General features: G+C 44.9%; 1 protein-coding gene across 4 annotated transcripts in view; it reads left to right on the top strand.

The window, feature by feature from the left end:
- osbpl1a (oxysterol binding protein-like 1A) overlaps positions 1 to 13,980 on the top strand; it is a 308,693-nt gene that overhangs the window by 47,269 nt on the left and 247,444 nt on the right. For 2 of the 4 annotated variants that reach the window (XM_068031098.1, XM_068031097.1), the window contains exons 9-14: positions 400 to 444; positions 2,361 to 2,434; positions 2,536 to 2,599; positions 5,005 to 5,106; positions 6,693 to 6,836; positions 8,063 to 8,185. In XM_068031098.1, the coding sequence (XP_067887199.1) occupies positions 400 to 444; positions 2,361 to 2,434; positions 2,536 to 2,599; positions 5,005 to 5,106; positions 6,693 to 6,836; positions 8,063 to 8,185 (552 nt within the window). The remainder of the gene's footprint in view (positions 1 to 399; positions 445 to 2,360; positions 2,435 to 2,535; positions 2,600 to 5,004; positions 5,107 to 6,692; positions 6,837 to 8,062; positions 8,186 to 13,980) is intronic. The other 2 variants (XM_068031100.1, XM_068031099.1) reach the window with 1 other exon arrangement.

Genomic DNA, 13,980 nt, shown 5'->3' with positions numbered 1-13,980 from the left:
GGAGTCACATGTAGGCCAGACCAGGTAAGGACAGCAGATTTCCTTCCCAGATGGATTTTTACGACAGTCCACTTGTTTCATGGTCACCATTACTGAGACTAGCTTTTTATTCCAGATTTATTTGATTAATTGAATTTAAATTCCCCAGCTGTTGTGGAGGGGTTTGAACTTGTGTCTCCAGATCATTAGTCTGGGCCTCTGGATTACTAATCCAGTAACATCAGCCACTCTGCTACAATGCCCTGTTGCTATACTTATAACAACTATATTATAGCTATGAATTACTAGCAAGATTTTCAAAACCGCTTAAATCAGAGATAATAGTTTTACAGGTTTTTTTTAAAAGAATATCTTTGCAGGCAAATAACGAAACTAACATCAGTTCATCATTCTCTTTAGGTGATGTATAAAATGGTGCAAAGATTTGAAGGACCACTTTATAAGGTAACAGCTTTTCACGTAAATTTGCAGATGTTTGATTTATGGATTATTATTGTGGATGCATTTTATCCATTTATAGAAGCATTCCTCCCTCTTTTTTTAAAAAGTTAAGGAAGTTCTCAGGGGTGAGGGTGCAGCAGCTGTGAGGCACAGGACCATTAGAGATGCATATTACCTGGAGTTGGCCCACGTCCAGCTGAGATTTTGTCAGTAATTCTCGTCTTCCTTTTCCTAATCAAGAATTAAAAATATATGTAAAGTTTAACATTCTAAACTTTGATATGTTCAGGGCATTTCATTCTAAGGTGCCTCTAGAACTTAACACCAAACTGTAGAATAGTTGAAAAACATAACATTACTCGATCTGCAGTACAACTGGAATGAGAGGGGGACTCTCCCAAATTTACATTTAATTTATTGGTTCACAAGATGTTGCCGTTACTGACGAGGCCAGCATTTCTTACCCATCTCTAATTGAAGGTGGAGGTGAGCTGCCGCCTTGTAATTGAGCTATGTGTGTCAGCTGCGCCTCAGTGGGTAGCACCCTCTCCTCTGAGTGACCAGGTTCTGGGTTCAAGTCCACTCCAGGACTTCAGCACAAAAATCAAGGCTGGCACTCCCGGTGCAGAACTGAGGGAGTCACAGGTGCTGTCTTTTAGAAGAGACATTAAACCGAGGCCCTGTCTACCCTCTCAGGTGGGCACTGCTTCAAAGAAGAGCAGAGGAGTTCTCCTCCCTGGTGTCCTGGCCAAATTTATTCCTCAGTCAGCATTGCAAAAGCTAACATTGCTGTTTTTGGGATCTTGCTGTGTTTCCTATGACAACACTTCAGAAGTGTTTCATTGGCTGTCAGACGCTTGGTGTTCGTATAGCTGCTATATAAATGCAAGTCTGTCTTTCTTATGCTGTTGTGCTTCGATAAATATGCATGTATTCCGTGCAGTTGGTCAGTGTTACAGGATACATCCGTGTGATCTGCCATGGGTTTCACTTCCAACTCCTTGATTCAATACTGAGTATATCCTGAATGGAATCCACAACTTATTGATGAAATTGTTTTTAACAGCTTTGCAGAAGAAACAGTGAAGGGTCACGTGAGAAAGTGGAGCATTCGGGGAACACAAGAACAGGAGGAGGCCATTCAGCCCCTCGAGCCTGTTCTGGTATTCCGATAACTCATGGCTGATCTGTACCTCAACCCTATTTGGTTCCATAACCTTTAATACCCTCGCTCAACAAAAAAAATCTACCCATCTCCATTTTGAAATTTTTAATTGACCCCCCCTGCCCCCCGCAGCTTCAACAGCTTTTTGAGGGGGTGGGGGTGAAAGAGTTTCAGATTTACACTACCTTTTTGTTGTATAATTGCCTTTAAGAGTGATGTCCCCTTAAGATCTTAGTATGCTAATGAGTCCACTACCAGAACACAGTCATGTGACTACAAGCCTGAGCACTCGACAACTGTAACACCCAGAGTGAGGTTCTGTAAATAGTTAGCTCTGTACTGTCTGTTTGAGATGTTCAGCATAACTGGACTCCACGCATCTCATTTATGTTTCATCGGACAACATAAAAGAGCTCATTACGCCTTTGTGAAGAAGTGCTTCCTGAGGTCAGACCCAAATGGCTTGGCTCTAATTTTAAGGTTATGCCCCCTTGATCAGGACTCCCCCCATCAGAGGAAATAGTTTCTCTCTATTGGTCCCATCAAATTCTTGAATCGTCTTTAACACCTCAGTTAGATCATCCCTTAATCTTCTATATTCAAAGGAATACAAGCCTAGTCTGTGTAACCTGGTCTCATTAATTTAACCCTTTTAGCCCTGGTATTGACTCTCAGTTGAACTGCAACCTTGGAATCTTGTTTAGACAACTCTGGTCTCACTTTACAGTTATTCTCATTAATTTTATTTGTCTAGCGTTCCAGATTTCTCGGCTGGAATTTGGTTTGGGTGGTTTTAGAACATGGAGTGCTATCGTGGTTTCACAACCAGTAAGTGTGAGCAGATTATTTTTGCGTGATGTGAAATGAGAAAGTTACATTTCTGCTCCAATGGATCAAAGGTTCCAATCCTTCTCTCTTTTTTGTTTTAGGTCAGATGCGAAGGCGGATGTTTACCGACAAGGTTGCAAGAATCTGACGCAAGCAGTTTGTACAGTAAGACTCCACCAATTGTTCCCTTAGAACCATAGAATAGTTGCAGTACAGAAAGAGGCCATTCGGCCCATCACGCCCATGCCAGGTCTCTGCAAGAGCAACTCAGCTAGTCCCACTCCCCTGCTCTTTCCCTGTAGTCCTGCAAATCTATCCCCCTAAGATTAATTACCCAATTCCCATTTGAAAGCCTCGATTGAATCTGCCTCCACCACACTCTTAGGCAGTGCATTCCAGATCCTAACCACTCGCTGCGTGAAAATGTTTTTCCTCATATTTTCTTTGTTTCTTTTGCAAATCATTTTAAATTTGTGTCCTCTGGGTCTTGACCCTTCTGCCAATGGGAAGGGTTTCTCTCTGTCTACTCTGTCCAGACCCCTGTGATTTTGCACATCTCTATCAAATCTCCTCTCAACCTTGAAGGGGGATCTCATGGAAACCTATAAAATTCTACCAGGACTTGGCAGGGTCGATGCAGGAAGGATGTTCCCGATGGTGGGGGAGTCCAGAACCAGGGGTCATAGTCTAAGGATACGGGGTAAACCTCTCAGGACTGAGATGAGGAGAAATTTCTTCACCCAGAGAGTGGTGAGCCTGTGGAATTCGCGACCACAGAAAACAGTTGAGGCCAAAACATTGTATGTTTTCAAGAAGGAGTTAGATATAGCTCTTGGGTTGAAAGGGATCAAAGGGTATGGGGGGGAAAGCGGGAACAGGTTACTGAGTTGGATGATCAGCCATGATCATAATGAATGGCGGAGCAGGCTCGAAGGGCCGAATGGCCTACTCCTGCTCCTATTTGCAACTCTCCTAAATCTTTTCTACACCCTCTCTAAAGCCTTAACGTCCTTCCTAAAGTATGATGCCTTGTTCACAAAAATTGCACATAAACTGATATTAAATAGAATTACATAATGCAGTCGGCCCAGCCAGTCTGTGCTTGAGTTTGATATGAGTCTGCTCCCATTCCACCTGCCTCATTGCAGCCTTTCAGCATGTCTTCCGATCTCTTTTCCTTTCATGTATTCTTCTCCTTCTGTTTGAAAGCATCTATGCTATTCGCCTCAACCACTTCCTGTGGTAGCAAGCTGTACGTTCTCACAGCTCTCTGAGTAAAGCAATTTCTCCTTCTGTCCCTTTTGGATTTATTAACTATCTTGTCTTTATGGTCCCTAGTTTTGGATTCTCCCACAAGTACAAGTATTCTCTCCACATCTACCCTATCCAATCAATAATTGCTATGTGTTTTGTTCCTTTTACTAGACTGAATGTTTGATTATACAGGACTGAGTTGAATATTGAATAAATGTGACTTGTAGCTAATGCTTTTCAATAATGTTTGACTATCATCCTATTAGTATTCAAAGCCTTGGTCAATTCAACTGTTCTGCGACTGGAAACGTTTTTTAATTTTATGCACAGGCACAAACTTGATCTCCATTAATCAACAGGGAGACGGTGACGTAGTGGTAATGTCGCTGGACTAGTAATCCAGAGGCCCAGGTTAATGCCCTGGGAACACTGGTTCGAATCCCACCACGGCAGCTGGTGGAGTTTAAATTCAATTAATTAATAAATTCAACAATTCAGTAATGGTGCCATGAAACTATCACGATTGTCATTAAAAACCCACCTAGTTCACTAATATCTTTTAGGGAAGGAAATCTGCCGTCCTTACCTGGTCTGGCCTACATGTGACTCCAGACCCACAGCAATGTGGTTGACTCTTAACTGCCCTCTGGAATGGCCTAACAAGCCACTCAGTTTAAGGGCAATTAGGGATGGGCAATAAATGCTGGCCTAGCCAGTGACACCCACACATGCCATGAATGAATGAAAAAGAATTGTAAAAAGTAGCATTTGCTCCCTGCTTGCTTGGAGGCTGTAATGGGTTACATTGAGTTACAGTGAGCCTGCAACACAGTAACAGGCCATTCGATCCATCGGGCCTGTGCCTGTGTTTATATTTCACTCTGCTTCATCTCACCCCCATTATTAAACGTCTATTTTTGGATTGGGACTCTGTGAAAGTTGTCTTAAGTCTGGTTGTACTCCAAAATACAACAAAATCACAATGAAGGTTCTAGAAGGATAGGATACTGTGGGGAGGGGAGCTTGTTGGAACTGGGGAAGGTGTTTTGGAGGATGGGTAGGGGGTGGAATTGGGAGTGCATGGGGGGAGTGCATGGGGGAGGTGAGGGAAGTGGGGGGGTGGTGGCGGATGAGGTGAGTGTGGAGGGAAGTGAAACTTCTTTCAGGTATTTGCAGGACCTGATATCCCCTTCTGAATGTCTGTCCGTTCCTCTGTCCCGACTACTCTGGGGGACTCACGTGGAGATTGTGTGTGCGCGTGTTGAATTCAGTTGCATATTTGGATTTCTCATTTTCAAACCCTTTTCATCACAAAGGTTAAAGGTACTGAGGAGAGAGTCATTTCAATCAAGTGCTTTGATGACAGTATCCACATCTTTAAAGTGCATCTCAAGGGTATATCTGCTCAAACAAGTCAGGTGCGTAATCAAATTTGAAACACAACTACTTTGAGCTCTGCTTTATGGACTGCAATAATTGAGTTAATGCAATGCTATAACTCAGTACAACACCATGGTTGATAGGACCCTCGACTGTGCCCTTTCTATTTCATGCACCTCTGCTCTCACCCCTTCCCCTCCTTCCCAGAACCAGGATCGGGTTCCCCTTATCCGCACATTCCACCCCACAAGCCTCTGAATTTAATGGATCATCCTCCGCCATTTCCGCCACCTCCAGCATGATGATGCCATCAAAAATACCTTCCCCTCCCCTTTCAGCATTCCAGAGGGACTGTTCCCTCTGCGATCCCCTGGTTCACTCCTCAAACACCTCCAACACACCCTCCACTTCCAACAGCACCTTTCCATGCAAGTACAGGAGATGCAACACCTGTCCCTTTTACCTCCTCCTTTCCCATATTCCATGGTCCCAAACACTCCTTCTAGGTAAATCAGTGATTGCTCTGCACTTCTTTCCATTTAGTATACTGTGTTCGCTGCTCACGATGCGGTCTCCTCTACACTGAGGAGACCAAACGCGGATTGGGTGACTGCTTTGTGGAACACCTCCAAGCTTCCAGTTGCCTGTCATTTTAATGCTCCCACTCTGATCTCTCTGCCCTCTGCCTCCTGCAGTGTTCCAGTGAAGCTCAACGTAAACTTCAGGAATAGCACCTTGGCCAGAATTTAGTGTTGAGGCAGTGGCCCCGCCCACCGCTGGAAAGTTGGGGGTGAGCCCACCTCCACTGCACCTGGAAGCCATGTTGCTATTTTGCGTGGGCTAGGCCCTGAATTGGCCTTGGTCAGGGTCTCTGCCCCTCTGAGGCAGGAAGTCCCGCCTCCAAGAGCTGCCAGCCCTCTGATTGGCCGGCAGCTGTTCAGTCCCGGCGGTGTCACTGCTGGGCCTGCAGCCGGACAGAATGGGAATGATGGACGTCACCCTTCAGAGCTAAGTGGGGGTCGGAGGTCGCTGGGGGCAATCAGCTAGGTCACGGTGAGGTGTGGGGGGCTGGGGTAGGTCGGAGAGCAGGGCAGGGGGATCAGTTTTAGCGGGGGCAGCCAGTGCTGCTGAGGGGGCCTCCATGGGGCACAGGATACCCAATCAGGAGGGTCTCCCCCAACCGGCAAGAAGGCTGCCTGGTATTAGGAGGCAGCCTCCTCGGCTGCTTTAGTGCCCGTCCCCCACTGACAAAATACCAGTGGCGGCAGGAAGAGGCCCTTGAGTGGCAATCAGTTGGCTATTTCAGGGCCTTAATTTGCCTGGGGCAGGCAGGCCATTTGCCACCTCCCCCACTGCTGGTAAAGTAACAGTGGGAACAGCTAGGTGACGGATGTAGCACCTCCTCCCTTCCACGTGATTTTATGCACCCCACAACCCCGGCCTCCTAGTCCGCTCCCGTTTGATTCCAGCTCTCATCTTTCGACTGGGCACTTTACAGCAACATTGAGTTCAATAATTTTAGAGTACAATCTCTGTCCCCATTTTGTTGTTTTTGTTTTCTTGGCTGATTTGGTTTTGTTCCTCTTATTTCTGTTATTTCCTTGATGTTGCTTTTGGACATCAGGTACTCGGGATCCTGCCATTCACACCTCTTTTAGGTGCAACATTTGTTCTTTTATTTGTCGGACGGGCGGTAGTGAGGGAGCGCCGCGCTGTCGGAGGGGCGGTAGTGAGGGAGCGCCGCGCTGTCGGAGGGGCTGTCCTTCAGGTGAGATGTTAAGCTGCCGATGTCCTCTATGTCCTGGGCCGATGTTTTTGTCCCTCATTCAACATCATTAAAAACTGAATGGAAGTATCTCCGATACTGGAAATCTGAAATAATACATAAAGTGTTTGGAAATATCCAGCAGGTCAAGTAACATCCGAGGAGAGAAACCGAGTTAATGTTTCAGATCAACTGAACAGTTCTCAAGGAAGGTCATCATCCTGAAACATTAACTCTGTTTCTCTCTCTGCGGATGTTACTTGACCTGCTGAGTATTTCTAGCATTTTTTGTTTGCATTACAAACATTATCTGGTCATTATCAGATTGCTGTGTGGGAGTTTACTGTGGGCAAATTGGCTGCCGCGTTTCCTAGATTACAAGAGTGACTACATTTCACTAGCACTTAATTGGCAATAAAGAGTTTTGGGTTGTGAAAGGTGCTATATAAATGCAAATTCTTTTTCACTTTTTAAATGTAATTTCATGCACAAAGATGATGCTGTTTACAAAAATCTACTTCAAAACTGTATTGGCTAATTGGAAATTATTATAGAATCATAGAGTGGTTACAGCACAGGAGGAGGCCATTCAGCCCATCATGTCCATGCTAGCTTTGTGCAAGAGCAACTCAGCTAGTCTGCTCCGCCGCCTTTCAAATTTTTTGTCTTCAGATAATTATGCAATTCCTTTTTGAAAACCTCGATTGAGTCTGCCTCCACCGCACACTGAGGCAGTGCGTTCCAGATCCTAAACACTCGCTACATAAAATCTTGCCTCATGTCACCTCAAATCCGTGTCCTCTGGTTCGTGACCCTTTCACCAATGGGAACAGTTTATCCATATCTACACTGTCCCGACCCCTCAGGATTTTGAACGCCTCTATCAAACCTCCCCTCAACCTTCTCTTCTCCTAAGGAGAACAAACCTAACTTCTCCAATCTTTCCAGATCTCTGGATTACTCCTCCAGGAACATAACCACTCTGCTACTGTACCCTGCATGCAGTCAGATGCATTGTTTTCAAAAATATACAAGGCAACGTTGTATGATTTTAACCTAAATCAGATAATTTTAGTGATAGAGGATACTTTGTGAATTTGACAGTCCTGTATTGTACGATCCATCAGTGCCATTGGTTAACCTTTAAGCTATTCCAGCTATTGACATCTCTCCACCATTTTCTGTGATCTCACTAATTCTGGAAGGTTTTTTTTGCTTTTTTTTTCTAGAAATGGCTTCAAGCCATAGAGGAACATTCTGCTTACAGCACTCACTACTGCTCCCAAGATCAGTTTACTGATGATGACGACGAAGATTTAGCATCTATTGAGTCTCTGCAGGATTCACTTCAGGTACTCCTTCAATAAATGTCAAAACTCAAATGGATTTGCACACTGCTTGTTGGTGCGTGTCAACACCGGTGGAGTGAATGAGTTTGCTGGTCTGTAACAATATTTTAAGATAAGACTCATCTAATTTGCTAGCCTCCAAGTGTTAATTATTGACGATATTTAAACTCTTACTTTGGGTATAAACGGGACATTTTCAAGTTGGCAGGCAGTGAATAGTGGGGTGCTGTAGGATCAGTGCTGGGGCCTTAGCTATTTGTAATGAGAAGCTTTTTGTTGTCTGACACAACATTAATAAGATGCGTGGAGTCCAGTTAGTTGACGATCTCAAACAGGTTTATTTACACCTAACAACTATACACAGTGCAGAGCTAACTATTAACAGGACTTGCCTCTTGGTGTTACAGTTAGAGTGCCTCGGGCTCTAAGTCACATGACTATGTACTGGTTATGTAGTTCATTAGCATACTAAGATCTTAAAGGGATGTCACTCTAAAAGGCAATCACACAACATTAATGACTTGGATGATAAGACAGAGTAATGTATCTAACTTTGCTGATGATACAAAGGTAGGTGGAAGGGTGAGCTGTGGGGAGGACACAGAGGCTGCAAAGAGATATGGACAGGTTAAGTGAGTGGGCAACAAGATGGCAGATGGAGTATAATGTAGGGAAGTGTGACATTATTCATTTTGGTCATAAGAATAGTAAAACAGAATATTTTTTATAAGGTGTGCAACTTGTAACTGTCAATGTTCAAAGAGACTTGGGTGTGCTTGTGCAAGGAACGCAGAAAGTTGACATGCAGGGACAGCAGGCAATTAGGAAGGCAAATGGCAGGTTGGCTTTTATTCCAAGGGGACTGGAGTACAGCAGTAAGGAAGTATTGCTACAATTGTACAGGGTTTTGGTGAGACCACATCTGGAATACTGTGTGCAGTTTTGGTCTCCACATTTAAGTAAGGATATACTTGTATTGCAGGCAGTGCAGCGAAGGTTCACTAGATTGGTTACTGGGATGAGCGGCTAAGTAAATTGAGCCTATACTCCCTGGAGTTTAGAAGAATGAGAGGTGATCTCATTGAAACATAAGATTCTAAAGGGGCTGAATAGGGTAGACACTGAGAGATTGTTTCCACTGGTCAGGGAATCTAAAACACAGGGGCACAGTCTCAGGATAAGGGGCCAATCATTCAGGACTGAGATGAGGAGAAATTACTTCACTCAAAGGGTTGTGAATCTTTGGAATTCTCTACCCCAGAATGTTGTGGATGCTCCATCATTGAATACATTTAAGACTGGGATATATAGATTTTTGGTCTCGCGGGGAATCGAGGGATATGGGGAGCAGGGAGGAAAGTGGAATTGAATCCCAAGATCAGCCATGATCGTTTTGAATGGCGGAGCAGGCTCGATGGGCCAAATGGTCAACTCCTGCTCCTATTTCTTGTGTTCTTGTGCAGAAATCCTAGAGAAATCTTGTGATTCCTGCTGGTTTCATCTGCTGCATAGGTTAGGGAAAAAAGATTAAATAAATGGATGCATAATTAGAAAGCCTATTCCATCTAGCTCGACCACTATGCTGAATAGGATAGATTCAGAACTGTTCTAGCAGCTCAAAACTGGGCATCCATGAGGCGCTGTGGACCATCACCAGCAGCACAATTGTATTCAACCACAATTTGTAATCTCATAGCTTGGCATATCCCCCACCACACCATTGCCATCAAACTAGGGGATCAACCCTGGTACATTGAGGTGAGCAGGAGGACATGCCAGGAGCAACATCAGGCATACCTAAAAATGAGATGTCAACCTGGTGAAGCTACAACACAGGACTACTTGCGTGCCAAACAGCGGAAGCAGGGTGCAATATACAGGGCTAAGCGATCCCACAACCAACGGATCAGATCTACACTGTGCAGTCTTGCCACATTCAGTTGTGAATGGTGGTGGACAATTAACTAACTGGAGGAGGATGTGTCACAAATATCCCCATCCTCAATGATGGGGGAGCCCAGCACATCAGTGCAAAAGATAAGGCTGAAGCATTTGCATCCATCTTCAGCTAGAAGTGCCGAGTTGATGATCCATCTTGGCCTCCTCCTGAAGTCCCCAGCATCTCAGATGCCAGACTTCAGCTAATTCGATTCACTCCACGTGATTCTCTGAAGGCACTGGATACTGTAAAGGCGATGGACCAGACAACATTATGGCAGTAGTGCAGAAGACCTGTGCCCCAGAACTAGCCGCGCCCCTAGCCAAGCTGTTCCAGTACAGCTACAACACTGGCATCTACCCGGCAATGTGGAAAATTGCCCAGGTATGTCCTGTGCACAAAAAGCAGGACCAGTCCAACCCAGCCAATTACCGCCCCATCAGCCTACTCTCAATCATCAGTAAAGTGATGGAAGGGGTCGTCAGCGCTATTAAGCGGCACTTATTCAGCAATAACTTGCTCACTGCTCAGTTTGGGTTCTGCTTGGGCCACTCGGCTCCTGACTTCATTACAGCCTTGGTCCAAACATGGATAAAAGAGCTGAACTCCAGAGATGAAGTGAGAGTGACTGCCTTTGACATCAGGCAGTATTTGACTGGATGTGCCATCAAGGAGCCCTAGCAAAACTGAAGTCAATGGGAATCGTGGGGGAAAACGCTCGACTGGCTGGAGTCATACCTAGCACAAAGGAAGATGATTGTGGTTGTTGGAGGTCAATCATACCAGCTCCAGGACATCACTGCAGGAGTTCAGGGTAGTGTCCTCGTCCCAACCATCTTCAGCTGCTTCATCAATGACCTTCCTTCAATCACAAGGTCAGAAGTGGGATGCTCGCTGATTGCACAATGTTCACCATTGGATACGACTCAGATACTGAAGCAGCCCGTGTCCAGATGCAGCAGGACCCGGAGAGCATTCAGACTTGGGCTGATAAGTGGTAAGTAATATTTGTGCCACACAAGTGCCCGGCAATGAGCATGTCAAAGAAGAGAGAATCTAACCATCTCCCGTTGATGTTCAATGGCATTACTATCACTGAATTCCCCATTATCACCATTGACCAGAAACTGAACTGGAGTAGCCATATAAATACCGTGGCTACAAGAGCAGGTCAGAGGCTGGGAATTCTGCAGCGAGTAACTCGCCTCCTGACTCCCCAAAACCTGTCCACCATCTACAAGGCACAAGTCAGGAGTGTGATGGAATACTCTCCACTTGCCTGGATGGGTGCAGCTCCAACAACACTCGAGAAACTCGACACCATCCAGGACAAAGCAGCCCACTTGATTGGCACCCATCTACAAACATTCACTCCCTCCACCACCGATGCACAGTGGCAGCAGTGTGTACCATCTACAAGATGCACTGCAGCAATGCACCAAGGCTCCTTCAACAGCACCTTCCAAGCCTGTGACCTCTACCACCTAGAAGGACAAGGGCCACGGATGCATGGGAACACCACCACCTGGAACTCCCTTCTTAACAGCACTGTGGGTGTATCTACCCCGCATGGACTGCAGCGGTTCTAGAAGGCAGCTCACCACCACCTTCTCGAAGGCAATTAGGGATGGGCAATAAATGCTGGCCTTTCCAGAAACACACTCATCTATGAAATAATTAAAGAAAACATCGAGTTCTAGCATAGAAACAGGCCATTCAGCCCAACTGGTCCATGCAGTATTAATGTTCCACACGAGCCGCCTCCCATCCTCCTTCATCTGGCTTCCCCTTAAATTTGTCTATAATATTCACTTCAACCACTCCTATACTCAACAACTTGCATTTATATAGTGTCTTTAACAAAGTAAAACATCCTAAGTTGCTTCACAGGTGCATTATGAAACAAATTTCGACAACGAGCTATATAAGGAGATATTAATGCAGAAGACCGTGTTCAAAGAGGCAGGTTTTAAGGAGCATCTTAAAGAAAGAGAGAGAGAGAGAAGGTGGTAGGGAGGCGGTGGCGTACTGGTATTGTCACTGGACTAGTAACCCAGAGACTTGGGTATTGCTCTGGGGACATGGGTTCGAATCCCACCACAGCAGAAGGTGGAATTTGAATTCAATTAATAAATCTGGAATTTAAAAGCTAGTCTAATGATGGCCATGAAACCATTGTTGATTGTTGTAAAAACCCATCTGGTTCGCTAATGTCCTTTAGGGAAGGAAATCTGCTGTCCTTACCTGGTCTGGCCTACATGTGACTCCAGATCCACAGCAATGTGGTTGACTCTAAAATGCCCTTAAAATGGCCTAACAAGCCACTCAGTTCAAGGGCAATAAGGGATGGCCTGGCCTGTGACGCCCACATCCCATGAATGAATTTAAAAAAGAAAGCAGAGAGGTTTAGGGAGCGTATTCGTACTTGGGGTCTAGGCAGTTGAAGGCACGGCCACCGGTGGTGGAGCAATTAAAATTAGGGATGCGCAAAGTGCCAGAATTGGAGAAGTACAGAGATCTCTGAGGCTTGTGGGGCTGGAGGAGATTACAGACATAGGGAGGGGCGAGGCCATGGAGGGATTTGAAAACATGGATAAAATTGAGGCATTGCTGGACCGGCGACCAGTGTAGGTCAGCGAGCACAGAGTGATGGGTGAACGTGACTTGGTGTGAGTTAGGACACAGGAAGCATCTTGCCATTGCAACACAGACCTTGGGAACTGATTGGTGCTGATAGGAGGTAACAGTAGAGAGGCTCATATGTAACACTTGTATGTGATCACATCTCATTACGGTTTGGATAGTGGTGATTGTAGGGGATCACTGCTTACAAATCATAGTAGCAGAGTAGTGGTTATGTTATTGGACTAGTATTCCAGAGGCCTGTTCTAATGATCCTGAGACATGAATCCCACCATAGCAGCTAGGGAATTTAAATTAAAGAAATAAATCTGGAATGTAGTAATTAATTGTTTTGTTTTTGTGTTGAAAGCTTAGAATTCTGTGTGCTTTTAAAACTGAGGAAATTTCTTTTCTCTGTGGGTTTGAACGGAGTGAAATACACAGACTGCAAGGCACCTATTTCCAAACACCTCAGCAGGGGAATGACAGGGCATGATCTATGATGACTTGTTTGTTGAAGTTAGTTTCACTTTTTGGATTGTGAAAAGACCAATGAGTTGGACTAGGAGCAAGTAGTTGAAATCTGGCTGTGACCTGTCTGGAGACTGGAGAAAAAAGATCTCTCTCTCTAAAGGAAGACTTGCATCTCTTTGAAAAGAAATCCTGTGTTTGAAATCTGGCTGTGAGCTGCCTGGAGAGAGAACAAAAAGTTACTTCTCTCTGTAGAGGAAGATTGCTTTTCAGAGAAGAATACCCTATTTGTCAGAGATGGCAGATTCCTGTTGCTTCTAATCTTTGAAGAATTCCTGCCTCAAGAGTAGTGTCTGTTGCCTCCTGTGTTTTGGGGAAACCCTGAAATCTCAAGAAAGCTTCTACTACTGAACTCAAGCAGACCTGTTACTACACCCTTTGCTGAAAGACTTGTGTGATCCCTGCTGCAGACAAATTACCTTGAACATCTGCCCATCACAGACTGTTCATCAACCTTACCTGGAGAGATGTCGAGTGGCATCCGACTAGTCGACCTCTGGGACACCTCACCAAACCGCAAACATCCTATCAGAACGTAATAAAAAATGATTGAGTTTCCTTTTTATTCCTAAGAACAGCTCCTTTGTCCCCGGTTAACCAGTTTTTGAATGTATGTGTGTGTGCTTGAGGGCTAGGCAGAATAAGGAGTTTTAAAAAATGTTTTCACATATAGATTTATTTCATTATTGTTTAAGATTTTTTTTTT

This window comes from Heterodontus francisci, chromosome 5, assembly GCF_036365525.1.
Source record: "Heterodontus francisci isolate sHetFra1 chromosome 5, sHetFra1.hap1, whole genome shotgun sequence".
NCBI lineage: Eukaryota > Metazoa > Chordata > Chondrichthyes > Heterodontiformes > Heterodontidae > Heterodontus > Heterodontus francisci.
Note: the sequence above shows the minus strand (reverse complement) of the source record. Positions and strands in the feature narration are given on the sequence as shown.